Source organism: Alosa sapidissima, chromosome 17 (assembly GCF_018492685.1).
Source record: "Alosa sapidissima isolate fAloSap1 chromosome 17, fAloSap1.pri, whole genome shotgun sequence".
NCBI classification, from domain to species: Eukaryota; Metazoa; Chordata; class Actinopteri; order Clupeiformes; family Clupeidae; genus Alosa; species Alosa sapidissima.
In genome coordinates, this window is record NC_055973.1 from 19,635,203 (window position 1) to 19,661,769 (window position 26,567).

The 26,567-nt window shown below is 46.9% G+C and overlaps 1 protein-coding gene across 13 annotated transcripts in view; it reads right to left on the minus strand.

Moving 5' to 3' along the window:
* Nucleotides 1–385: 385 nt before the first annotated feature.
* Nucleotides 386–26,567, minus strand: part of ncam1b (neural cell adhesion molecule 1b) — a 119,183-nt gene continuing 93,001 nt past the window's right edge. For 6 of the 13 annotated variants that reach the window (XM_042068948.1, XM_042068958.1, XM_042068957.1 and 3 more), the window contains 7 exons: nucleotides 24,048–24,053; nucleotides 20,173–20,297; nucleotides 19,395–19,575; nucleotides 6,946–7,153; nucleotides 6,088–6,204; nucleotides 4,501–4,983; nucleotides 386–3,132 (listed from right to left, as the gene is read on the minus strand). In XM_042068948.1, coding sequence (XP_041924882.1) covers nucleotides 3,006–3,132; nucleotides 4,501–4,983; nucleotides 6,088–6,204; nucleotides 6,946–7,153; nucleotides 19,395–19,575; nucleotides 20,173–20,297; nucleotides 24,048–24,053 — 1,247 coding nt within the window. In that variant the 3' untranslated portion in view covers nucleotides 386–3,005. The remainder of the gene's footprint in view (nucleotides 3,133–4,500; nucleotides 4,984–6,087; nucleotides 6,205–6,945; nucleotides 7,154–19,394; nucleotides 19,576–20,172; nucleotides 20,298–24,047; nucleotides 24,054–26,567) is intronic. The other 7 variants (XM_042068960.1, XM_042068956.1, XM_042068955.1 and 4 more) reach the window with 2 other exon arrangements.

Here is a 26,567-nt window from a genome sequence, read left to right on the forward strand (position 1 = left end):
GAACAGGAAGTCCCGCCGCAACAGAACCCAAAATATCATGAGAGCCGAAGACGTCCATTAAGAGAACCCTGTCGCAGTACCCCGAGGAGCAGGGGCTAGTTACTTAACAAAACCTATTACACTAGTGAACGTTTTTGTCTCTATTTAATATCGTTATAGACAAGGACTTTGAATTAAATCACATAGGCTATTTATCTTAGGCTACGTAGTAAATACTTTTTACTCTTATTTCAGTCTTTGCTTTGGGATATTTTCATCCTAAATAAAATATGCAATATATTGGACTTCTTTTCTGCAACATTTATGACATTGTACGTTTCCATCATACCTTGTGAAAACTGTGCATATTAATAAGGAGACGTCTGAAATAGATCTACAAGACACGTTTGAAAAAAAGAGATCCTTTAATATTTTTTTTTCAACAGGGTTAGTATTCAGCGGTAACACTTTCATGGCCAAAACCAGATTTGATGGACGGGTAACCGTGTTAGGACCCACCAGCTGGACAGAGGAGAGTCCAAATTAATCCCATATCTGGACTGGTAGAAAAGAGTTGAGCGTTGATACTGTGAACTTACATATCAGTCGAACACAAACTAAAGAACAGAACTATTTACCTGAATTGGGAAATGACCACTTCATTTGCCCCATATGTTCTTGCTTATACAGTCTATGGTTCTTGAGCGTTCTGAAGTCCCCCTGCCTCCCTCTCTGGACCCCCTGTCTGAGATCGACCCAGTAAAATGAGGTATGACAACTTTCTACAAGCCTGCGTCTGAGCTATCAAAGAAAATCCAGAGTGAAAAGAAGCAAAATAAACAAACAAACAAAAATAAACAATAAAAAAATAAGCACTTGCTGTCAGAGCAAGAAGGGTCACTATGCACAACTTTCTTTTCTTGCCTCAGCCAGCTGTTCACCTACTACAGAGCTTTGTGTGTGTGTGTGTGTGTGTAACAGGTTGGGAGATAGAGCAGTAGTGTTTGATGTCCTTGCCAAGAGATTTAAAAAATGAGAAGCATTTCTGCACGTGGAAAGTGAGCACAAACACAGTTACATTCCCAGAGTTGTCCCCCCCCCACCCCCCTATAGGACCCAAAAGCTTCAAATTTACAGTCAAGTACAAGCATAGATTTAATCACCTTAAAGGCCAGACCCCGTCCCCCTCCTGGCTCTGAGGATTCTGGGAAATATTCCCCATCAACCCCGCAGCAGCTCCCTTCTCCAGCCCAGAGGCGTCCTGCTAATTACCCCTCCACCCCTAACTGCCCCGGCACCAACCCCACCCAGGACACACTGCAGTGTGCTCAAGCCACAGGTGGCACCACAGCCTGCACTACAGGTGCAGTGTGTGTCTGCAGAGGGTCCATCCGCTGGAGGTGTGTGTGTGTGTGTGTGTACTGGAGTGAGCATGTGAGTAGTGTGTGTGGACAGGAGCTTGTGTGGGAGCTGAAGAAGGGTTGTTGAGGGTTGTTTAGAATGTGTATTAGCTGTGATGCGTGTGTTATGTGGAGTGTGTGTGTGTGTGTGTTTGAGTTCTCATGTGGAGTGTCTTGTGTATGTGTGTGATGCTTGGCTCAGATCTGGCCTCTTATCTGGCCCAGAGGTGTAAGCTGCTCTGTAACCATGGAGTCGGCAGCCGTCGTCATGGAGCTGCGGGCTGGAGGGAGGTGCATTGGAGGGGGCGAATCTCTTCCTTTAATGCCAAAAAACAACCAATCAGACGGCCATGCAATAACTGACACCATGGCAACGACCACAGAGCAATACACAGTTTTGGTGGGCCATCCTGAGTTCGCACTCTGATCTTTTTTTTAATTAAAAAAAAAAAAAAAACAGTCGCACAGGAAACAGGACGCACTGCAGAACTGCTGGACCCGACTGGGCAGCAGAACCTCATCTTTTTTTCGTTCACTTTTTAACGTATAACAAAGAACTATTTATTAACACAATCACAGTGCACAAGCTTGCAGTCAACAGTGAAAAACAAACTGCTCTCTGAAGTACACAGTACAAAAAATGAGACATTTTTCATTTCTTCTGCACACTCACAAGGACTAACTATGGGTTTAAATAATGATGTTATTAGTTGTCAATGTCCGTAAGGGTATATATTTACCTTAGGAGTTAAAAATAGTCCAAGATTAGATACCTATGAGAGAACAACCATAGTGAAGAGATGTCAAACTCCTGATGGTGACATTCATTTAAAAATAGCTCCCACATTTGCAGGAATGAGAACAGGACCTGTCACACACACATACACACACACACACTCTCACAGACACACACACACTCTCTCACATACACAGAGCATGCCTGACTCCCTGGTGCTCTTCCATATTAGCTGTTGGGCGCTGAAGCGAAAGCGCATGGTCATCATAAACAGGTGAAAGTACAAATACAAAGGAACATGGCATCAACCAGCATACTACCTCAGGAGTTTAGCCCTCCCACAAGAAGATAAAAAAAAATACGAGAAATCATCATTTTACACTTGAACAAGGTGATATGGTAAATCATAAAATAACTATAGGGCGTATATCCTATTGTATTCATCTGTCCTGAATAGTTACATGTAGTGATCTCATTATTTTATCTGTTCCCGGCCACAAATGTCCAGCTAAAACCTCACAGCCCCGGGAACACCATAGGGTGGACACGAAGATATGATGCAATCTTTCCTTTGGATGATGTGTGTGTATGTGTGTGTGTGTGTGTGTGTGTGTGTGTGTGTGTGTGTATACGTGTGTTTACATGGAAACCAACAGCCGGTGTGTAAGAATGTCCTCAGATTGAGCTGTAAAACAGCTTCAGACACACACACACACACACACACACGGTTAGATTGACGTGGTGGTTGGTTGGTCATGAGACTGCATTAAGGGCACTGGAAACAGACAACACACCCTGGCCTGGCCGAGGAGGGAGCGGCCGGGTGTGTGTGTGTGTTTGTGTGTGTGTGTGTGTGTGTGTGTGTGTGTGTGCGTGAGCGGCCGGCGGGATCATGCTCGGCTCTCGGTGCTGTTGGCTTGCGTGGCGGGGGCAGTGGGGGGGTCGGCGGGAGCAGGGGCTGTCTTCACGTTGGCGTCCTCGGCCATAAGCTTGCTCTTCTCGTCCGACACACTCTTCCTGCAATGCATAAAGACTCCGTTACACACACAAGCTAACACACAACCACAGCATTACACACAAACACACACACATGCATGCACATACTCTCTCACTCTCACACACACACACACACACATCACTCACTCATTCGCTCAACACACAAACACAGTATTGCATGCTAGTACATGCACTGCACACACATACACTTACTCACTCATTTACTCTCATGCCAATACACAGCCACGGCCTTAAAGACAAACACACACAGACATACACTCACCTGATTATTCACACACACACAGGCACGTGCACACACACACACACACACACACGCATACCTAAAACACACATTTGTGTCACATTCCTTGCAAACACATGTTGCATTTACACTACTGCCGTGTCTGGGCCAGTTTATAGTCCAGGTGACAAGGGTTGCTGAGTCAGACAACAACAACAACAACAACAACAAGCAGCGTGTCTGCTGCATGGACTGAAGCGCTCGCGTGGTGAGCTGGAGCATTCAGCTGGCCCTCTGATGATGAACTTAGGATCTCATCTGAGGAAGGGCTTGCCCCGAAACGTCACGTAATGAAATAATAATTCTGTGGCTTTTGCTTTGGTCCAGCACCCTAAGTTAAGGCTACTTGGATGTGCGTACCTTTTGCAGACTTTTCAAGCTTAGGTTCTTGCCCTGCTAAATTATTCATTCAAATTTTGGCTTGTTGGTGAATTAGGTTCAGTTAGACTTTAGACTTTGTATTTTGCCCATCATTAAATCCTGATATACTTTATTTTTTTACTGTGCCAATTATTCAGATTCTAACTTCAGATAAAAGTGTCTGATACTTCATCCACTCTAAAACAGATAATACACCTCTAGCCAACCGTATTAACTGTGATGTTTCTGTTGAGATAATCCCTGACTGGACCAAAGTGGAGATGGAATCTCAACCACACAGTTCACTTCATGGTACTTATCCAGGTGGTAATCAAGTTGCCATAGAAACATCATAGAAACTCAAAGGTGCTGCGTTGTTGGCAGACACTTTTAAACTTTTGTTACCTGAACTATAACCTTGACAGGACACATTGATTGCTCTGTCACACACAGGTCAACACAAGAATCGTGGCTGTGAAAGGTGGGAGTGAGGGGTGAAAGAATTCAACAGCACAAACGCACACACAAACACACTCATAAATAAAAACAAAGATTAGACAAAAACAGAGATAACAAACACTGACTTATACACACACGTATAGGAGAACACACACACACACTGACCCAGAGACATATGGAAACAGTGAAATATGGAGATGAGTTGACTCTGAAAGCATGCGTGTACACACACACATATAAAGACAGGAAACACATAGCGAGGAGCATACTGGTTGGATTGAGGGTCAGGGGGGGCTGCGGAGTCACGGGGGGGTTGGTCAGTCGCCGATTTCTCCTGGGGGGGCGGCTCTGTGCCAGCGGGAGGGTTGGTGCCGGGAGCGCGTGCCTGGACAGGGGGGGTGGCGGGGGCGACCCGTTTCGTGGCGCTGGGGGGTGTGCCTGAGGCAGAGGAGGTTCTGCTCTTCACTCTAGGGGGGGCGATGGGGGGGGTGGACGGGGCACTGCCGCCCAGCTCCACCAGGGGGCGTACCTTAGCCGGGGGGGTGGCACTGCTGGGAGGGGGGGTGGCGGGGGCAGGGGCAGGTGGAGCGGGTGCTTGTGGTTTCGGGGCGGGGGTGGATTCTGAGGGGGGTGCGGAGGTGAGGGTGGTGCTCTCGCTGGTGGGGCTGTTCTGGCTGGTGTCAAACGTGTCGGAGTTAGTGGCCACAGACAAGGGCAGGTCCAGAGCAGCCGCCGCAGGGTCAGCCTGCTGCCTGTGAGACACACACACACACACACACACACACACACACACACACACACACACACACAGGAGAGGGGAGGGGAGGGGAGGGAAGGGGAGAGAAGAGGCAGTATACGGGGTGGGGGGTCATGTCAAACAACAGGTAGAAAATAGGGGTGGAGCAGCAAGAACTGTGACAACAACACATAGCCACATGAAGCTTCTGCACTACTGTCCACGGACACAAGGGGGCGCTCACAGCTTGGCTTAGGGAGCAGGAGAAGAGAAAACACACAATTTTGACACCAACAGAACAATGAACATCCAGAGAGCAGACACACACACACACACACACTCCTGGGTTTCCTGCAGGTCTAACACACTGCCTGATTGTTTCATAGAGAGAAAGATGTTTTCACTATAGAGATGTGCACACACAGATACACACCAACAATGCGACAAATACAAAAAGAAAATACCTCTAATTTTACACGACTGTTGGATTACTGAGAAGCTTCATAAAGGGCATATTATTATCACAAGGGATCTGCTGTGTGCACCTGGGGTGAACGTGCCATGCAGTGAGCAGTGGTGGCAGGTGTGTGTGACAAAGTGTTTTATTTGTGTGCCTGCGTGTGAGTGTGGGTCGATGGGGGTCGTCTCCAAAGGGCGAGGTCTCTCTTGGCCAGGGGACTGGTCTTCCTGGGCTCCATGCTGGTGTGTGTATGTATGTGTGTGTGTGTGTTTTGTGTGGTGTGTGTGCGTGTGTGTGTGTATGTATGTGTGTGAGGTGTATGTGTGTGTGTGTGTTTTGTGTGGTGTGTGTGCGTGCGTGTGTGTATGTACAGTATGTGTGTGAGGTGTATGTGTGTGTGTGTGTTTTGTGTGGTGTGTGTGCGTGCGTGTGTGTATGTATGTGTGTGTGAGCGGTGTATGTTTGTGTGTTTTGTGTGGTGTGTGTGTGCGTGTGTATGTATGTGTGTGCGGTGTATGTACAGTATGTGTGTGTGTGTGTGTGTGTGCGTGTGTGTGTATGTACTGTATGTGTGTGCGGTGTATGTACAGTATGTGTGTGTGTGTGTGTGGTGTGTGGTGGGGGTTTCCCACGGGGGTGGGGTGTGGGGGTTTAACTCACTCTGGCTCGGTGAGAGGGGTGGTCTCATTAGGTTCAGTATGACCCCCCGCGTCGTGGTTGGCGGTGGTCTCTTCCTCTGTCCGCATCTCCACGATTGGCTGATTAGAATCGTCTTTTCTGGGGGACGAGAGGGAGAATAATCAGCCACTGCACAGTAAACTGGACAATCAGAAACCCCAGGACACAAAGGGACCAATCAACTCTCTCTAAACAGACAGAGCAATCTGAGATTCCTAATGGTGACATTTAAGACTAGCTTACAGCACGGTATAGATTTCTGACCTAAAAAGGTGAAATCAAGTGAAAATCGAAATATAATAGATTTGATTGCCACGCTTTTGTTAAAAATAATTCCTGATTGCAGGTGCAGATTTCCTTGACATATAGGCTCTGTACAGCAGTCCAGATACACACACGCACGCACGCACACTCACACACACCTCATGACAGAAAACTGACCTGCATTCAAATGAATAGCATAGTGCTCTATCATAACTTTATTGGCCAGTTGGTATGTAGAACGGTACTTTGATGCTACATCATGCTGGGTAAAACAGACTGTGCAGCCTGCTCAGACTCTGGAGAAGCAAAAGCTAGACTGTGACAGATGACTCATTAAACAGACACACACACAGTGAACAGACACGCACACAGTATGTGTGTGTGTCTAGTGTCTACACACACAGTTAGTACATACACACACACACACGCACACACACACAGTGAACAGACACGCACACAGTATGTGTGTGTGTCTAGTGTCTACACACTCAGTTAGTACATACACACACACACACACACACACACGCACACAGTGACTACACACACACACCTTCACACACAGTGTGTGTTACTCACATGTAGGCGGCCTTGCCCTGCTCGATGTCCTTGCCCTTACTGCCAGGGCCGCTCTTGCCGCAGAAGTTGACCGCGATGCACATGAGCAGTCCACAGCGGTTCAGGAAGTAGCAGGTGATGTCCACGGCAACCAGCAGCAGCACAAACACCACAATCAGGATGCCCACGATCACGCCCGTGTTCAGGTTTGACCCGTCGCCCAGGGAATCTGCAGCAGGGGGAGGGGACAGACCAAGTCTCACTCATACCACTCATCTCAAAAAAACACTGAGACGAGGCCGTGGCAGCCATTTTGAATTGGGATCACTTGTCTTTACTATGGAAAACTCCACTACAGCCACTGGACTAAAACTGAAGGGAAGTCACTGCAACTGAGAGAGGAGTTAGTATCATAAACTACTCGACTCTGATAACGTGGTAGCACTACTAACTGATCTTTAGGGCTGTTTTCTACAGAGCTGTGTCAGCTGTACTAACTGATCATTAGAATACTGTGTCAGTTGTACTAACTATTTTCTAGAGTTCTGTGCCAGCTGTACTAACTGTTTTCTATAGAGCTGTTTTCTACAGAGCTGTGTCAGCTGTACTAACTGAGCTTTAGAGTACTGTGTCAGCTGTACAAACTGTTTTCTAGAGTTCTGTGTCATCAACACTAACTAGAGTACTCTGTCAACCGTACTGTTTTCTAGATCAGTGGTTTCTTAAACTTTTTGTCTGACGATCACCCAAAAAACATGGGCCAAGTCTCACGACCCCCTTCTCTCTAACCGGCGAAATTTGGTTTCGAAATGTTGCGAGGTGGGCTTTGGAAGCAGAGGCAGAAAATGTCTTCTCATCAGTAGTGTCAACACCAAATGCATCCAAAGGATCTGATCGCTGGCGCTCCTGTGGCGAAAAAGCCTGCATATTGTTCTGTCACTGGTAAGCTTACGTACAGCATCTTCGAGCTCATCACTGCAAGAGGCGCAGGTAGAGATTTCAGTTTGCGTTAACAGAGCATCCACTTTAAGAGGAACATTATGGAAACACTGTGAATTGTAAGCCTGCATCTAGGAATATGAATATCCCAGTTTTTAAAACATGTTGGTCTAAAAACTTTACAAAAATTATATTTTTGGCAACCCCCAGTTTAAGAACCACTGCTCTAGAGTACTGTGGCAGAAATACTAACTGATGGTTGGAGTAGGCCTACTGTGGCAGCTGTAGTGGGTTGGGTGCTAATGTGTCTGGGTGAGTGTGCTTACATATCCACCTCCACCGCAGATGAGAAATCATGCTGTCCTCCTCCGAGAGCTCAAAGGCTGCTTTACTGTGTGTCTCCGGTTTACTTGAGATGGAGGAGGCCATGTGGGCATATGTATCTCGATGGTGTTTTATGCCCCCAATGTCGTCTTCAAGGCAGTGCTGCCACCACTGACTTAAAGGCACCTAATCCTAAACCTAACCCCAACTAACCCCTAATTTCCTAACCTTAACCCATGCCTAACCCTAGTGCCTTCCAGGCAGTGCTGCCTTGAAGACAACGTTGGGGGCATAAAACACTAAGAAACGCATATGTGTCTCACTCAAGGACAACGACACACACTGCATCACAACACATACACATCACTATCTTGCTAAAGGAGACTACACACACACACACCTGAAATCAAAGTCTGACTAAAGGAGACCACACACACAAACACACAATTGACATCAGTATCTCACTGGAGGACAAGGACAATAAGACACACCCGAAATCAGTATCTTGCTGAAGGACACACACACACACATCTATAATCCAAGACCTACTGCAGGACACCTGTACACACACACACACTGCATAAACCAGTGTCACTGAAACACAGTGATGATGGCAGTCTGTCCCCACACACACACTCAGAGAAACAAACAAACACACTGAGACACACATCTCCCTCTCTCTAATCTGCACATTGTGTTTTACTCATCGAGTTGAGAGAACATGAGTTTGCTATTAGTGTTCCATGCATGACTCATGTGTTTCCTGTGATGATGTAGAGGATCCCCCGTGGGATCACCACGGAGACACACGTCCTCATTCTGAACCCCTGTGCTGCGCTTCAGCGGACTTGTGCCGCACAGCTCATCCCAGGGCTTCCGGAAACTTTCAGGGATCCCAGGAACCCTCTGAGAGTTCAGCAAGTGTTTGAGGTTCCCCAGGAGAACTCATTCGGGCCCGGAGTACACAGCGTTTCCATATTTAACACACACACACACACAAACAAGCAGACGTGCCGTAGTAGAGTCTGTTCCAGAGCCCTGCTGTTTAGGCTTGTGTTGGTACACACTCCGGGATGCCATTTCATGACTCTTTTCAGTTAAAGCCATTACTGATAGCCATTTCATGACTCATCGTTTTTCAATCACTGCCATTACTGATTTCAGTACTCACCGTTTTTCAATTATCACTGTTACCGATGGCCATTTCATGACTCATCATGACACACACAAAGGAGCAATCCACAGGATACAAACACAACTAAAGCAGTCAACACACGAAACACAGTGGCGCTAGTCTCTACAGCTAGTCTGCTCTGTGTGTGTGTGTGTGTGTGTGTGTGTGTGTGTGTGTGTGTGCTTACAAAGCTGGACATCTAATACGCAGCCTACTCACCAAAATGTACAGTGTGAGGAGAAGAATCTCCTCCAGACAACTACTCCACACTTTGCATCATCAGCCTGAGGAGCTTCAACAGGTAGCAGACACACACACACACACACTAACACACACACAAACGCACACACACACGCACACTAATTTACACACACACACACTAACACACACACCTGCACGTACATCAGTGTATATTCATCAATATAGACATCAGTGTATACTCATCAATACAGACATCAGGGCGTGTTCATTTCTATGAACTTCAGCGCTTGCTAATTGTTAATTAAAACTATCCCAAATTATGCAATCTTTCTGGATGTTTATGTGTGTGTGTGTGTGTGTGTCTTATTCTGTAGGAGTGTGTTCATCTCATTTGCATCACCTGTGTCAAACGCACTCCAGTGTGTGAGGCGGGGTGATCCCTATCCACACACACTCAGATAATCATGTCCGGGAGAACCCTCCTAATTATCTCTTCAGCTGATAATTATCGCTTTAAACACCCTGTCCTTAATCTTGGAACTCCGGCTCTAAATGAAAGCCACTTCACTGACGGAAGCTGAGACGCTCTGGAGCAGGCATGACACCCACAATCAAATTATGTCAAAAAAATTTAATTATCCAGTGTGCTTACAGGCAAAGAGACTATCAGTCATGAAAAGTCTTTGATAACGTTGGCCAATGGGAGAGGAGGAACTGAGAAGTATGCTTTGTATTGCAAAATAAATTACAGATTCATTTGTTAAAAAGTTAAAGTTTTTCACAATTCATTTTACAGTTTTCATGAAAAAATAATTAGTTACAAACATTTTTTTTTTTTATGTACAAAAACCACTTGAGCTTTCAGAGGAAATCCAATCATATCAAACATGTAGACCCAATCAGAGACAGTATTCAGATACTGCGGGCGTGGAGCATCACAGACTGGCGCAAGACACTGTACTACAACCAGAGATGGGACACCCGGCTTCAGAAATAAAGTAAAAGTCCTACCACATATTTGTTCCAACCATTCAGTAAAAACCTGCTGATTCTTATTAGCTCAACTCATCAGCTAGGTATCGTAATGCCTCCAATTATCACCACTTTTGTTCGAAAATTCTAAAACAACGATGTTTTTCAAAAATAACATTTGATAAATGAACCTTACATCTTTCAGTAGCCATAGGTGTGTAGATTTGAACAAAATCTGTTTTGATTCTTAACAGGAGCATTTACTGCCTGAAATATCCGATTTTGTTTACCACGCTCGGAGGTTTGTGCTGGCCTGGTGGGTCGCCTATTTAACAGCGCTTCAACAGCACATGAGCGGTTAGACCGAGAATTCTCGTCATTAAATTAAAATTCCACTGGAGCTCCAAGCGGATGTGTACACGCAGCCTTACAACACTGTTTACAGCTCTTCGAGTCACGGTAAAATGTCATTTTTGGTACATAGCTAATTTAGATACACCTATGGTGTGGGTGCTTGCGTTTCTTTAGGAATCCGCCGGTAATAGGGGGAGTTCCGATAAATGAGCTAATTAGTGAAATCACATGTTTTAGGTGCACAGGTAGAACCAAAACATGGTAGGACATTTACTTTCTGAAGCCAGATTTCCCACCTCAGACTACAACACAGGAGACCAGGTCCAGATACTGCAGTGAGACGTCCACCCCAGGACTCTCTCATCAGCTGTGTGTAACCATGCCAACGCCCTCAGGCAACACAGAGTCTGAGAGCTGAGAGGTGTATTGGATTGGTCACATTGGACAATGCTATGAGGATCCCCTGAAGGTATGTTTACATCTAGAGAGTCTTTAAGAGCTACTCGCTTTACCAGCAGCTGAACAGTGCCAGCTATCTCTCCACAACTGAATGCTATTGGTTCAGTGGCTGAACACTGACACATAGAGTCTATGGGCCAGGAAATACTCCAGCCTCGCACAGTAGTCTCTGAACACTGACTGGAACAGAAAAAGAAGAAGAAAAAAGGAGGACAATTCCCACCTAAACTAGGAGTCAGAAAGAGAGAGAGAGAGAGGAAGAAAGAAAAACAGGGAAAGAACGAGAGAGGGAGAAAAAAGAGATCAGAGAGAGAAAGAAAGAGAGGGAGAGAGAGTCTGAGACCAGAAAAATGTCTGAGCAAAGATTAAGACAGATGCCGGCTATCAGAGCAGAGTGAGAGCGAGCGAGAGAGAGAGAGAACGAGAGAGGGAGGGAGTGTCTAGCACAGGCAGCAAGAGAATCAAAGTCAAGAGAAAAGCCGTCACAGATGCTAGGGACAATCAGAGCAGAAGAAGAGAGAGACAGAGGTGGAGAAGGGCTAACCCGCTAATAATGGGAGGGAGAATCAGAGCAGAAAGACAGAGGTTAAGACAGATGCTACCAGAGTCACAGCAGAAAATAAAGTGAGGCTAAAATAAATGCTAACAGTTATAATACAAAGAGTCAGAGCATCGAGAGAAAGAGTCAGATGGGCTAGTACAGATGCTAGCAGAGTCACCACATAGAGAGAGGGAGATAGGCTAGGACAGATACTAGTCAAGTCGTAGCAGAAATAGAGTGAGACAGGCTAGGACAGATGCTAGCCAAGTCGTAGCAGAAATAGAGTGAGACAGGCTAGGACAGATGCTAGCCAAGTCGTAGCAGAAATAGAGTAAGACTGGCTAAGAGAGACGTTAGCGGAGTCACAGCAAAAATAGTGTAAGTCAGGCTAGGAGAGACGTTAGCGGAGTCACAGCAGAAAGACTGATGCTAACACAGACACCAAAATAGCGGCTAGGGTGCAAGTGACAGAATATCCTCCCTGGGTGACTACACACAAAACAGCAAACATCAGGGTATACACACAAGGACATACACACACACACACACACACAAACACACACACACAGAAAAATAGCATATAAACATGGTGGCGAGGACAGGGAGAAAGCATGCATCCAGGAGGAGATCCAGTCCAGGCCCCAGCAGAGTCAGGCGGGAGGCAAAGAATAAAAGGAGATGGAGAGAAAGAAAGAGACAATACAGGAGGTGTGAAAAGAGAAAGGGGAACAGAAATAGAGGGAGATGGAGAAAGGAAGAGAATGAGGTGTGAAGATAAAGGAAGAGAATAAGAGAGAGAGAGAAAGAGAGGGATGGAAAAAGAAAGAGGTAGAGGGGGAAGGGGGAGGAAAGAAAGAGAGCAAGTGAGGTATGGAAGGGAAGAGTGGAGAAAAAGAACATGGAACATGGAGAGAGAGAGGATAAAGGAAGACAGGAACACATGGGGAGAAGAGAAAAACAGACAGATGTCAAAATTCTCTGCACACATACTGCTGAAAGTGGAGATAAATACAAATAAACACAAATACAACAGAAGAATCAAGAGGAAAACAAGACATGAAAACATTTGAGCCGCACATGTGACAAAGAAAATAAAAAAACATCGGAAGCAGAGGGGGATGACGATGAAGAAGTGAGGAAGAGAGAATGATGTGCTTATGAGAGCGTTAGGGAGAGAGAATGATGCGGCTTATGAGAACGTTAGAGAGAATGATGTAGCTTATGAGAACGTTAGGGAGAGAGAATGATGCGGCTTATGAGAACGTTAGGGAGAGAGAATGATGCGGCTTATGAGAACGTTAGGGATTATGAGAACGTTAGGGAGAGAGAATGATGCAGCTTATGAGAGCGTTAGGGAGAGAGAATGATGGCACAGCGCTGCAGTCGCCCTGACCTGAACAAAACGCCTGGTACCACTCACCACACAGAATTACACACACTAGTATCCACACACACACATACACACACACACACACACACACATTTACTCAGCATCACATTTCCTACATCATTACAGTAGGTCAAGAACTAGCTGTTCTTATGCTGCTTTCGAGATGTCTCGTAAATCATTGTACACTCACCCGTACAACATGTACCAATGAGTGGCTTTAGGAACGCCTTTCTCTCGAGCCACGAGGGGCATTAGCAGGAGGCTAGTCATTGTTATTGTTTTGTGCTACATGTAGCCTCTAGCTAAACGGCTGGAAAACAAATTGTTACATTGTATTGAAGGCACACCAAGACCGTGCAATGCATGAACTGGTGACCGGATTGAAGCAGCAATGTAATCTAGTGTGTAAGAGCATTACATCAACTTTAACATGACCAACACAGTACATATGCAAAAAAAATACATGCCATCTCATCTCAACTATGGGCGCAGCCATGTTTGTTGTAAGGTCGTACGTCCACCTCGGGGTACCCTCAAGTACTCCGAGGTAAAGTGGGCGTGCCTGCCCAAAATGCCGCAAGAAAGCTGGGTAATTTACACTTTCCAACTCGGGCGGCGGATTTACGAGACATTTACGAGACATCTCGAAAGCAGCATTACTAATGTGAGGTTAGTGGTCCACTGAAAGTGTTTAGCGGTAGCTGTGGTAGTGTGAGTGTAGCAGCCCACTGACAGTGTTTATCGCTAGCTGCTGATGCTAGTGTGAGTGTAGCAGCCCACTGACAGTGTTTATCGGTAGCTGCTGATGCTAGTGTGAGTGTAGCAGCGCACTGACAGTGTTTATCGCTAGCTGCTGATGCTAGTGTGAGTGTAGCAGCCCACTGACAGTGTTTATCGCTAGCTGCTGATGCTAGTGTGTGTAGCAGCCTACTGACAGTGTTTATCGCTAGCTGCTGATGCTAGTGCGAGTGTAGCATCCCACTGACAGTGTTTACCACTAACTGCTGATGCTAGTGTGAGTGTAGCAGCCTACTAACAGTGTTTATTGCTAGCTGCTGATGCTAGTGTGTGTAGCAGCCCACTGACAGTGTTTATCGCTAGCTGCTGATGCTAGTGTGTGTAGCAGCCTACTGACAGTGTTTATCGCTAACTGCTGATGCTAGTGTGAGTGTAGCAGCCTACTGACAGTGTTTATCACTAGCTGCTGATGCTAGTGTGTGTAGCAGCCTACTGACAGTGTTTATCGCTAGCTGCTGATGCTAGTGTGAGTGTAGCAGCCTACTGACAGTGTTTATCCAAAGATTCTATAGTCAAACCGTCTCTGGTTTATCGCTAGCTGCTGATGTTAGTGTGAGTGTAGCAGCCTACTGACAGTGTTTATCGCTAGCTGCTGATGCTAGTGTGAGTGTAGCAGCCCACTGTGGCAGCCTTTTATGACCCTTCCATTCCACTCATCTGAGAGATGCGTCCAGGGGGTCTAAAGCCAATAAGTCGTATGCTGCATTAGAGGCTTATTAAAAGGTTATTAGTCTGCAGTAAAACACTGTAAAACAGTGTTCAGCTGTTCAGCTTTAACCTAAATGTCTCTCGGCAGTACAGTATGTGTGTGTGTGTGTGTGTGTGTGTGTGTGTGTGTGTGTGTGTGTTTGTGTGTGTGCGCGCGCAAAAGCGTCTAAGTGCTCTCCTTGTGTGAGTGGTCACCCTGTCTCCTTAGTCTCTGTGTGTGTGTGTGTGTGTGTGTGTGTAAATGTCTGGGAGGTCTTCCTGTGTATCTGGCATACCTGTTTTTATGCACTGCGTGTGTGTGTGTGTGTGTGTGTGTGTGTGTGTGTGTGAAGGCAGCACTGCTTTTCCTGTACTGTTCATGTATGAGTCATCTCATTTTGTTAAGGAATACACTGCTGACCCTGCAACGTGTGTTTGTAAATGCTAGGAACCAGTAGTGCTTTTGTAGGTGGATTGTCAATTGATTTAATTGCTATAATAAAACTCTTGTATTGAAAATGTCAAGTCTCTTATTGTGTTTCTTTTTTTAAAGAGTTCTCACCAGGAAGACAGAATGTAATCAGTTACACTGCCGATCAATAACTAACCCATTCAAGAGTGGGAATGCTACATAGCTACACATCACACTTGAGCCCTTGTGTGTGTGTGTGTGTGTGTGTGTGTGTGTGTGTGTGTGTGTGTGTGAGGACTGTTACCTCTAACAGTGAGTTATTTTGCAATCTCCCCTGAGAAAAGAGAGGGGAGTCTGTTAACAGCTGTGAAATCAGAATGTGGAATTGAATTCTAAATTAGAATTCAGAACAGGAACCATTAAAAAGTAATTTCACAGCAGGGCTCGTCAGAGTTGTCAGTAGTCTCTCTTGCAAACTAAGGATAATAATATTTCTGACAGTTTATTTTATATGCTCTGCACTACAAAAACCTTTCAGGCTAAGGTAATCTTAAGATGTCTTAACTTATGTGTGTTTGTGTGTGTGTGTGTGTGTGAGTCCTAGCTTTATCTGTCAGAGATGTACAGCCGGAAGCTGAGCGCACAGCTATGAACTCTCACTTTGTGCCATTTACTAAAGCTGTGCGTGCATGCGTAGACACACACACACACACACCTCAATTTATACAGTGCCTGGCTTCTCTGATTTCATACAGTGCCTGGGTTCCTAATTTAAGACTGCTGGATTGGGTCTAATCCGCCAAACCTTCCTCTCTCTCTCTGGCGCGCACGGCCGCACACACACACACACACACACTCACACAGTATCCTTCTCTCTCACAAATCTCTCTCTGTTTCTCTCTCTCTCCCTCTCACGCCCCCCCTGACGCCTGTGTTCAGGGTTGAGCTGGTGTCATTGAGGTGGAAAGGTCTTTCATTGAAAAGGAGTTTCTAGAAATCCCCCAGTGTAGGTGCAGTGGAGCAGGATGGGAGAGAACAGGAGAAAAGGGACCATTTAGAGCATCCCTTCAGCGCTATGACAGGCCAGTGTACCTCTCCACTCCTCCACATCCACCTCTCTTCTCTTTCTCCTCTCTCTCCCTCCTCCTCGTCCTCCTCTCCTCTCTCCCCCCCTCCTCATCCACTTCTCTTCTCCTTCACTCACCCTCCTATATCTCCACTCCTCTTTCCTCTCTTCCTTATCCATCTCTCTTCTCCTCCTCTCCTCCCCATCCACCTCTCTTATCTTCCTCTCCCTCCTCCTCATCTACCTCTCTTCTCTCCTCTCTCTCTCCTCCTCTACTTCTCTTCTCTTTCAATCACCCTCCTACATCTCCTCTCCTCTCTCTCCTCTCCCTTCCCCTCTCTCACCTCTCCTCTCTCCCTCATCCACCTCTCTTCTCCTCCTTTCCTCTCCTGTCCTCCCTCTCTCTCCTCTAGCTCCTCCCTCCTCCCCTTCTTCTGAGAGCCTGATCCATCTTAGTCCTCTGTTGCCTAGACCCATAAATCAGCTCAAATGAAACCTGACAACTAGAGCTGGAGTGGAGAGTCTAAAACACACACACTCACTGGCGTCTCTCTCTCTCTCTCTCTCTCTCTCTCTCTCTCTCTAACACACACACTCACCTGCGTCTCTCTCTCTCTCTAACACACACACTCACCTGCGTCTCTCTCTCTCTCTCTCTAACACACACAATCACCTGCGTCTCTCTCTCTCTCTAACACACACACACACACACACACACACGTACACACTCACCTACGTCTCCCTCTCTCTCACACACACACACACACTCACCTACATCTCTCTCTCTCGTTTTCTGTCTCTCTCACACACACACACTCACCTATGTCTCTCTGTCTATTTTAGTATCATGTTTATCTTCTACTGTCTCTATTGTACAGTGGAGTTTTTTTTAGTATATTTAAGTATATTACTTTTTCTGCTGTAAGTGCATGTTGTGTGTGATATCTGCTACTGAGACCTTGAATTTCCCCTATCTATCTATCTATCTATCTATCTATCTATCTATCTCTTTAACACACACACACACACTCACCTACGTCTCTCTCTCACACATACACACACACTCACCTACGTCACTCTCTCTCACACACACACGCACACACTCACCTACGTCTCTCTCTCTTTCTCACTCTCTTTTTAACACACACACATACACACCCGCACACTCAGACACACTACTACTTTTTTACACACACACACACACACACACACACACACACACACACACAGACTCACCAGTTTCTTACTCTCTCTCTCACACACACCTGCGCCTCTCAGTCAGCTAGTGCTTAAAGGCTAATCAATTGCCTTCTACTCACCCACCAAGAGAGAGCTCTCAGATCCCTGCTCTTAGATGCTGCAGCTGTTTCAATTCAAGCTGCGTACCTGCATCTCCCAGAGAAAAAACACACCGCCTCTCTTGGGTATAACTCTAATAAGCCTGACATTTTCAACGCAGCACTAACTTTCCAGCCCGACTCGTTCTCTGCGTTTCTTATAAATCCTAAGATGATTTGTATTCCTGGAATGCAGGAACAGAGAGTGGAGTTCTTTTCTATCGCCATACAAACACTGCTGTAAAGCGCCGTCTCCATACGAACACTGCTGTAAAGCGCCGTCTCCATACGAACACTGCTGTAAAGCGCCCTCCCCATACGAACACTGCTGTAAAGCGCAGTCTCCATACGAACACTGCTGTAAAGCGCCCTCCCCATACGAACACTGCTGTAAAGCGCCGTCTCCATACGAACACTGCTGTAAAGCGCCGTCTCCATACGAACACTGCTGTAAAGTGCTGTCTCCATACGAACACTGCTGTAAAGTGCCGTCTCCATACGAACACTGCTGTAAACCGCCATTTTTATTATGAACACTGTTGTAAAGTGCCGTTTACACACTAACGCTGCTGTAAAGCTTGTGTTGCTGAAGTGCAAGTGCTTAAGCGCTAGCTGCAGCACTAGCATTTCGATTGAGGGCCTGTGTCACTACTACTGCGCTAACTGTAGCATTTCCAGTTAGAGCCTGTATCATCACTGCTATGATAGCGCTTATGTTAGCATTTCCACTTAGAGCCTGTACCATCACTGCTATAATACAGCTATTATACAGCATTCCAATTTAGAGCCTGTCACTTCTGTTTCACCAGTGCTAGCTGTAACATTTCCATTGACAGCCTGTGCCACTGCAGTGCAAGGGCTAGCATTAGCATTAGCATTCTTGGCTTGTTACAGAGTGGATCGCTTTGCGCCACTCACAGTGGTTGATGCTAGTGCTAAAGTTAGAGTTAGGGTTACTGTGCAGAAGCTGTTAAGAGTTGGTCCGAGACCAGTCCAGTGGAGGTGTCATATGCATCGGTGAGTAAGAGATCTAGAGCTAATACAGAAAGCACCTGCAGAGCTGAGATGACAGTTCCCATGTGTGGGTGTTACTGCCTCCATGCGTGTGTGTGTGTGTGAGTCACCTTGTGATGCAAGGGGAAGGAATGTCCTTGCCCGTGTGAGTGTGTTTGTGTGTGTGTGTGTGTTTGGGAGTGTACTTGTAGAGGTGTGTAAGGTCCCACAGAGAAGAGGTGGGCTGTTGCTGTTGCTATCTCATAGAGGGAAAGCAGAAATAGCCATTTATGTGTGTTCATGTGTCTGTGTGTGTGTGTGTGTGTGTGTGTATGACTGTCTGCATGGTGTATGGTGTGTGTGTGTGTGTGTGTGTTTGACTGTCTGCATGGTGTATGGTGTGTGTGTGTGTGTGTGTTTGTCTGGCATTGCAACAGACTGCTGTGATTCTGGACAGAGGAAGTTGTGTGTATTCCTATATAAAGAATAAAAAGTATGAATGTGTGTGTGTGCCTGGTGTTGGTGTGGAGGCGGGCTCTGCTGCAGTTCTGAATGAGAGGGCACCTGGTGCGAATTTGCCCTGTGTGCGTGTGTGTGTGTGTGTGTGCTCGTGTGTGTGTGTGTGTGTGTGTGTGTGTGTGTGTGTGCGTGTGTGTGTATGTGTGTGTGTGTGTGTGTGTGTGTGTGTGTGTGTGTGTGCGTGCCTGGTGTGGAGGCGGGCTCTGCTGCAGTCCTGAGCGAGAGGGCGCCTGGTGGGGATTTACTCTGTGTGTGTGTGAGTGTGAGTGTGTGTGTGTGTATGTGTGTGTGCGTGCGTACATACCTGGCGTGGCGGCGGGCTCTGCTGAAGTCCTGAACGACAGGTTGCCTGGCGGGGATTTGCCCTGTATGTTCTCTGCCACCACCAGCACGTCGTAGTCGGTGTCCCAGTCCAGCCCGTTCAGCAAGGCGTACTCACTGCCACCGGGCATGCGCATCTCCTGCTTCCACTCCGACGACTTCTTCTGCACCACACAACACACACACACACACACACACACACAACACACACACACACACACACACACAAACACAGAGACACTCATGAGCATATACTGTACATACACACAAAATGTAAATATGTGTTTGTACTGACTGTGTGTATCAGGTAGGGCTGTCACTTTTGTGAAAAAAATCCTGTTTCGATTTTTGAGACATAAGTGTTCATTGAATCGATTGTAAAATCGATTTTCCATGTCTAAAGACGTTTCCATTTTCAAGGCCAAATATAGGCCAATCCACAGACAGTCTAAAAGGCATTAAAATCGATTTCCTATTTTAGTTTTCGAAACTTGTGTTAGTTGGTCCAATTGATTGTGCAATCGATTTTCGAACGTAAAGTGACAGCCTATCAGGGTTAGTGTGATGCTGTGTGTGTGTATAATTGCAAGACTCTGATGTGATGCTGTGTGTGCAAGACTCACCACTTTGTACCTGACCAGGTAGTGTGTGATGGGTCTGTGTGTGTGTGTGTGTATGTGTGCAAGACTCACCGCTTTGTACCTGACCAGGTAGTGTGATGGGTCTGTGTGTGTGTGTGTGTGTATGTGTGCAAGACTCACCGGTTTGTACCTGACCAGGTAGTGTGTGATGGGTGAGCCTCCGTCGTCCTGTTTGATCCAGGTGACCTTGAAGGTGTTTCCCTGTGGCTGCAGAATCCCCTTCAGCTTAGGGGTGTTGGGCTCTCCTGAAAACCACACACACACACAGTTAGAAACACACTCTCCAACACACACATGGGGCCTTGGGGGGCTCTTAGCAACAGCTGTTGCATTTGCCATTTGGGGTCATGTCAGTCCAAACTGGGAATTAAACAGAACACTTGTGGTGCACTGCTTGTAAACAGTGCAAAGTGCGAAAGTAAATGGAACAGTTGTGGTGTAAACAGTGCAACCAGCAAACACGTCATCACAGACAGCTGATGCTGGTAAATTCCATTTGTGATTTAGTCATCAAAGCTTTGCTAGCTTTAATAACAAGGCTACAATTATCACCCTGCTGTCAAACCTGCGTGTGCTTTTATTCTATCTATTTGGCTTTTATCCAAAACAACAGACATCAATTATCACAGGGCCAGTCCCCCCCCCCCCCCCCGATCAACTCAGGGGTAAGTGCCTTGCTCAAGGGCACAACAGTGACAGCTGAGAATCACTAAACTACTACACTGGGGTGCGTTTCCCAAAAGCATAGTTGCTAACCTGTTGGCAATGGGAAACTTAGTTAGCAACTGTGCTTTTGGGAAACGCACCCCTGAGTGTGTGCGCGAGAGGGGTCATCATGGGTTTACGGCACAGTGTGTGTATACAGCAGAGTTTTGAGAGTGTTTGTCTATGATGAGCTTAAAGTGTGTGTGCGCGTTAATGAGTGCACTGGGCCACTCTAGCAGTGATCCACCAGGCTGTGGTTAACGCCACGGCAGCCATTAGCAGCACTGCTGTCCATGCCACGCATGTGTCCTTATGTGTGATTGTGTTTCCACATGTGTGTGTGTGTCCATGTGTGAGTATTTTAGAGTCCATGAGTGTGTCTGGGTGTGTGAGAGTGTGTCCCCTCAGCTGGCATCAGCAAAGCAATTAGCAAGTCTTGATGAGTACACGCTTGATGAGGCTTGTCACAGCTGACAAAGACACACCCATTAGCACAGCTGGAGCCTGGAGTGTGTGTGTGTGTGTGTGTGATGAGCATATGAATAAATATTTGTGTGACGATACACTGTCATTATCAGCTTTATTTTTCTTTCAGTATCTCGGACATTTCCACATCCAATGTGTGTGTGTGTGTGTGTGTGTGTGAGAGAAAGAGTAAAGTGAAGTGTGTTAAAAAGGATAAAGTTCCTATGCACAGCCTTCCAAGTGCTGTCGTCAATAAGATTCAAAAAAGTGAAGGATCACCGCACCCTGGTGGATTTACTTTGCTGGTTTATTTTTCAGTGAACGACGTGTTTCGTCAGTGCTTCATCATCAGGTTCACTCTTCACATGCCACCGACAGGTGATATAGGTGATTTACCAGGTGACCTGGTAAATCACCTATATCACCTGTCGGTGGCATGTGAAGATTAATGGGTCAGATCAATTGCACGACAGTGTGCATCCCCTGTATCTACCGCTGCTGACCATCAGAGGGAGACCATCCTATCCTCATCTACGTGTCAGTGAAGACGTGAGGAGAAGAGGAGGGGAGAGAAAAGGAAAGGAGGAGCAGAGAGGAGAGGAGGAGCAGAGAGGAGAGGAGGAGCAGAGAGGAAAGGAGAGGAGGAGCAGAGAGGAGAGGAGGAGCAGAGAGGAAAGGAGAGGAGGAGCAGAGAGGAAAGGAGAGGAGGAGCAGAGAGGAGGAGCAGAGATGAGAGGAGGAGCAGAGAGGAAAGGAGAGGAAGAGCAGAGAGGAGGAGCAGAGGAGAGGAGGAGCAGAGAGGAAAGGAGAGGAGGAGCAGAGATGAGGAGCAGAGGAGAGGAGGAGCAGAGAGGAGGAGCAGAGAGGAGAGGAGGAGCAGAGGAAAGGAAAGGAGGAGCAGAGAGGAGAGGAGGAGCAGAGAGGAGAGGAGGAGCAGAGAGGAAAGGAGAGGAGGAGCAGAGATGAGAGGAGGAGCAGAGGAAAGGAGAGGAGGAGCAGAGATGAGAGGAGGAGCAGAGAGGAAAGGAGAGGAGGAGCAGAGAGGAAAGGAGAGGAGGAGCAGAGAGGAAAGGAAAGGAGAGGAGGAGCAGAGAGGAAAGGAGAGGAGGAGCAGAGAGGAAAGGAGGAGCAAAGATGAGAGGAGGAGCAGAGGAAAGGAGAGGAGGAGCAGAAAGGAAAGGAAAGGAGAGGAGGAAGAGAGGAGAAAAGGGTAAGAGAAAGGAAGAGAGGAGTGGGGATTAGGGCATTAAGGAGAGAGAGGAAGAGGAGCAGAGAGGAAATGAGAGGAGCTAAGAGGAGGGGAGCGAAAGGAAGAGGAGAGGAAGAGCAGAAAGGAGAGGAGGGATGGAGGAGAGGAGAAAAGGGGAGGAGAGAAAAGGAAGGAAGAGGAGGAATGGAGGAGGAGAGAAGAAAGGAGAGAAAGGATGAGGAGAGGCAGAGGAGCCTGACGATGAGAGGGAGCGGCTCCTCAGCATCTTTGTACACCCAGCTGGAGCCCACTGATGAAGAGCACTCTGAAGAGTGTGTGTGCACCTTTAAACAGGAAGTGTGCGTTTGTAACACACTCTTTAGTCGGTGGAGTGGTGTCAGCGCTGCAGGAGACAGACACGTGAGGAGAGAGCAGACATGGGGTAGGAGGATGAGAAGAGGAGGAGAGGAGAGAGGAGGAGTGGGGTAGACGACAGAGAAGAGACGCGCAATCTCAGGCCTGGCATGACGGCCAACACCTCCTCTTGAACGTTACGACTGGATGCGTTTCCATGACGGCCAGCATCTCATCTCGACAATTACAACTGGATGCGTTTTCTGCTTGGTTTGTCTCTTTCCCCCTCCTCATTGGGTCTTGGCTGTTACTTTAACATGTTTTTTCATGTGAATAAATCCCATGGCTTAAGTATTTTAGAAGGTGTTAGAATTTTTTTTGAATTGTCAGGGTCTTGTTCATCTCACAGGGAATGGGTGAGTGAGTATGTCTATGTGTGTGTGTGTGTGTGTGTGTCTGTCTGTGTGTGAGAGAGAAAGTAACGGTTCACCCCACAGGGAGCCAGTGTGTGTGTGTGTGTGTGTGTGTGTACAGCTGGTGTTGATGCATGGCCACCCAAGGGGGAGTGTAACACGGGACGTTCACCTCCTCTCACGCTGAAAGGAGTCGGGATGTTCACCTCCTCTCACGCTGAAAGGAGTCGGGAGGTTCACCTCCTCTCACGCTGAAAGGAGTCGGGAGGTTCAAAGCCATCTCAGGTTTTTACTCTGTCTGAGCTGGTTATAAATACCAACGGGGCTGCGTCCCAATCAGCTCACAGAGGGATGAAAGGGACGTGTGTGTGTGTGTGTGTGTGTGGGACATGAAAGCGCAAGTGTCCGCTCTGAAGGCAGCCGGTAGGCAGGCAGGCTGTCCCAGAGGAGACGAGTGGAGGAGAGGAGAGCTACGCCACACGAACAACGTTATGTGACGGAGACGCGTTTGATGCTCCTCGCTGCAGGACGCCACCGAGACTCACGACTCCGAGAATCACGACGAATTAGACCTCACACACCCTCAAACACACTGCCAGGGGTGCCCAACCTCAGATGTTGTAATATCCCACATATCCCATATATCAATTTACAGGAAGCTGAACTGTGTGTGTGTGTGTGTGTGTGTGTGTGTGTGTGTGTGTGTGTGTGTGTGTGTGTGTGTGCAGTGAGTGGCAGGATGAATTAAATTAAACAAATAAAACAATCAAACCAAAAATCAAATGATGCATTTGTGAAATTTGACATGCACTCATCAGATGAGATGGAGATGTTTACCTTCTGTTTGTGTGTGTGTGTGAGATGTTTACCTTCAGCTTTGGCCCGACGGAGATAGTGCCAGCATCATGCAAGTCACATGACAGAGTCACAGGACATGCGTGTACGCACACACGCATGCACATGATTGGTGGAAAGGAAAACGGAAGAGGTGACATGGAAAACACAAAAGAAAAAACAACAACAGACTTCAGACATGAACAACAACAACAAAAACATGGACAAGAAACAAGCAAGGAATCAAGCAGACATTTAGGGCCACCAATCGCGTTTTTTTTGCGCTAATAGCGCCATCAACCTCATTTTCAGAGAGCTTCGGTCAAGTGTTTATTGTTGCTAGGTTAAACTCGTCGAGAGATAAGCGACATTGACGAGCCCAGCGCTGTTCTAAAAGTTGAACAGATTTCAACTTTCAGCGCCCTGAACACTGCAGGAAAATAAACGGTCAGCGCCAAGGGCGAGGCGAGGGCGCTTAGCGCTGTGAACGCTGAACTTCATAGGATTTGTATAGAAAATAGCCGCAGTTGGCGCACAAAAAGCGTGATTGGTGGACACAGGCCCTAAATCTTCACGTCACAAACATCAACACGCCCCCCAATAGCAACCAGCTGCCGTGCAACAAGTGCTATCTGGGGAAGAACCAAACAGAACATTACAGAACTCAACACAACAGAACAGCACAAACAACAGAACACAGGAGAACAGGTTAAGCTGACACTTCTGGAGAACACAGAACACAGGAGAACAGGTTAAGATGACACTTCTGGAGAACAAAGGGGGGGGGGGGTCACGGGGCAAGTAACATGGAGAACAGAGTTCCCTCTGAGAACCTCAGAGAGCCAAAAAGTCAGAGGGGCATTTTTTCTGTTCAGGGGTAAAAAACGAGACCCTCTGCAGTCCCACGCTCCGAGTGAAGACCTTTATTGTCAGAGTGCATTGTGGGAGCAACGATGGCAGAGTGGACGCATACTTTCTCTCTTCCTCCTGGCCTGTTGCACTGCCCGCTCAGCAGTGAGCTGCTTGCCAACGAACATTTCAGATTTCAAAAAGCCTCCTCTCCTCTCAAAGTAATTCACTCTGACGTGCTGCTGATAACATAGTTCCACATCCCTCCACATAACGCACACACACACAGCAAAGACATTAGCGTGTGTAAATATGCATGAGAAAATATGGGGAGGAATCTTTGCTAACAGAGTTGGTGTTGACTTGACTCCAGAAGACAGGAGGCTCAGAGGAAACTCTGGAGTCTGGATTCAGCACAGGACCTGGAGTTGTGCAGCTGGACACCAACAGGGTCTGTGCTAAAATCTGGAGTCTGGAGCTGGACAGAGGGGAGCATGATGCTGAGACAAAAGCTGCTTTCAGACCTACGTGTGAGTCCGCATGTTTTTGGGATGTCAAGCGGTTGGACCGTATATCTGAACAACATAACCGGCCATTTGGAATTCCGAACTTAACCGGCTTTTACACTACTCCCCTCCTAGTATTTCCGACGGACATTATGCAAATGAGCTTGTGTCTGAACGAAGCAAAGAACTTTCAGAGAATCTGTTCATGTGTGTGTTGAACTATGTTTAACCTGTTCAACCACGCAGAGATTCTGTTCATGTGCGTCGGTGTCGTTTACACATAATGTCCGCAGGTTAGCATCATATCTGAATCACCCGAAGGGTCAGACCTTCATTTAACAAAGATCCGCATATACTGCGGAGGTTGCATCTGAAAGCAGCTACTCTGTGTGTGTGTGTGTGTGTGTGTGTGGGGGGGGGGGGGGGGGGTGTGTGTGTGTTTGCATTATTTACACTCTTTCTATTCATTTCACCATGAACTGGAAAAACAACACGTGACGCAAGCACAGCAGAAAGCTCAGATGCTATTCTGAGGCAACGTGTGTGTGTGTGTGTGTGTGTGTGTGTGTGTCTGTGTGAGAGAGAGGGTAAGCACTTTCCCTCAGTGCATAGCCCTGTATTGTCTCCCTGTTTTCTTTTTCCTGATCATCAGTGCATAAACTTACACTGACCTCCATAACCTTTGACCTTGAGGGTCACCTCTGTCTTTGATCCCTCTTCCCATATATCTGTTCAGATATTCCTCATGGTGTTTGCTCTCTCTGGGGCCGTGGTGTTAAAAGAGTGTGTTTCATAACAGAACGTTGTGGCACTCTAACAATGTGTGTATGCCTGTGTGTGTGTGTGTGTGAGTGTGTGTGTGTCTGTGTATACAACAGAGCACTAAAACTGTGTGTTACATAATATAATAGAGTTGTGTACGGTATATAGGGGTGTGTTCAAATGTTGATGAGTTTGTGTGAATGTGTGAGGGAGCACTGGAACTGTGGGTGTCCTAACAGTGCCAACTGTGTGAGTGTGTATGTGTGTGTGTGTGTGTGTGTGTGCCAGACTGTCTGTGTCTTGCTTCGTTAGACGGTGTGGCCTTAATGAGAGGATGTTCTTCTTCAGATCCAAATGAAGCCGCTGAACCTCTCTTTGGGGCTTTGGACCACATGTACACACACACACACACACACACACACACACACACACACACAC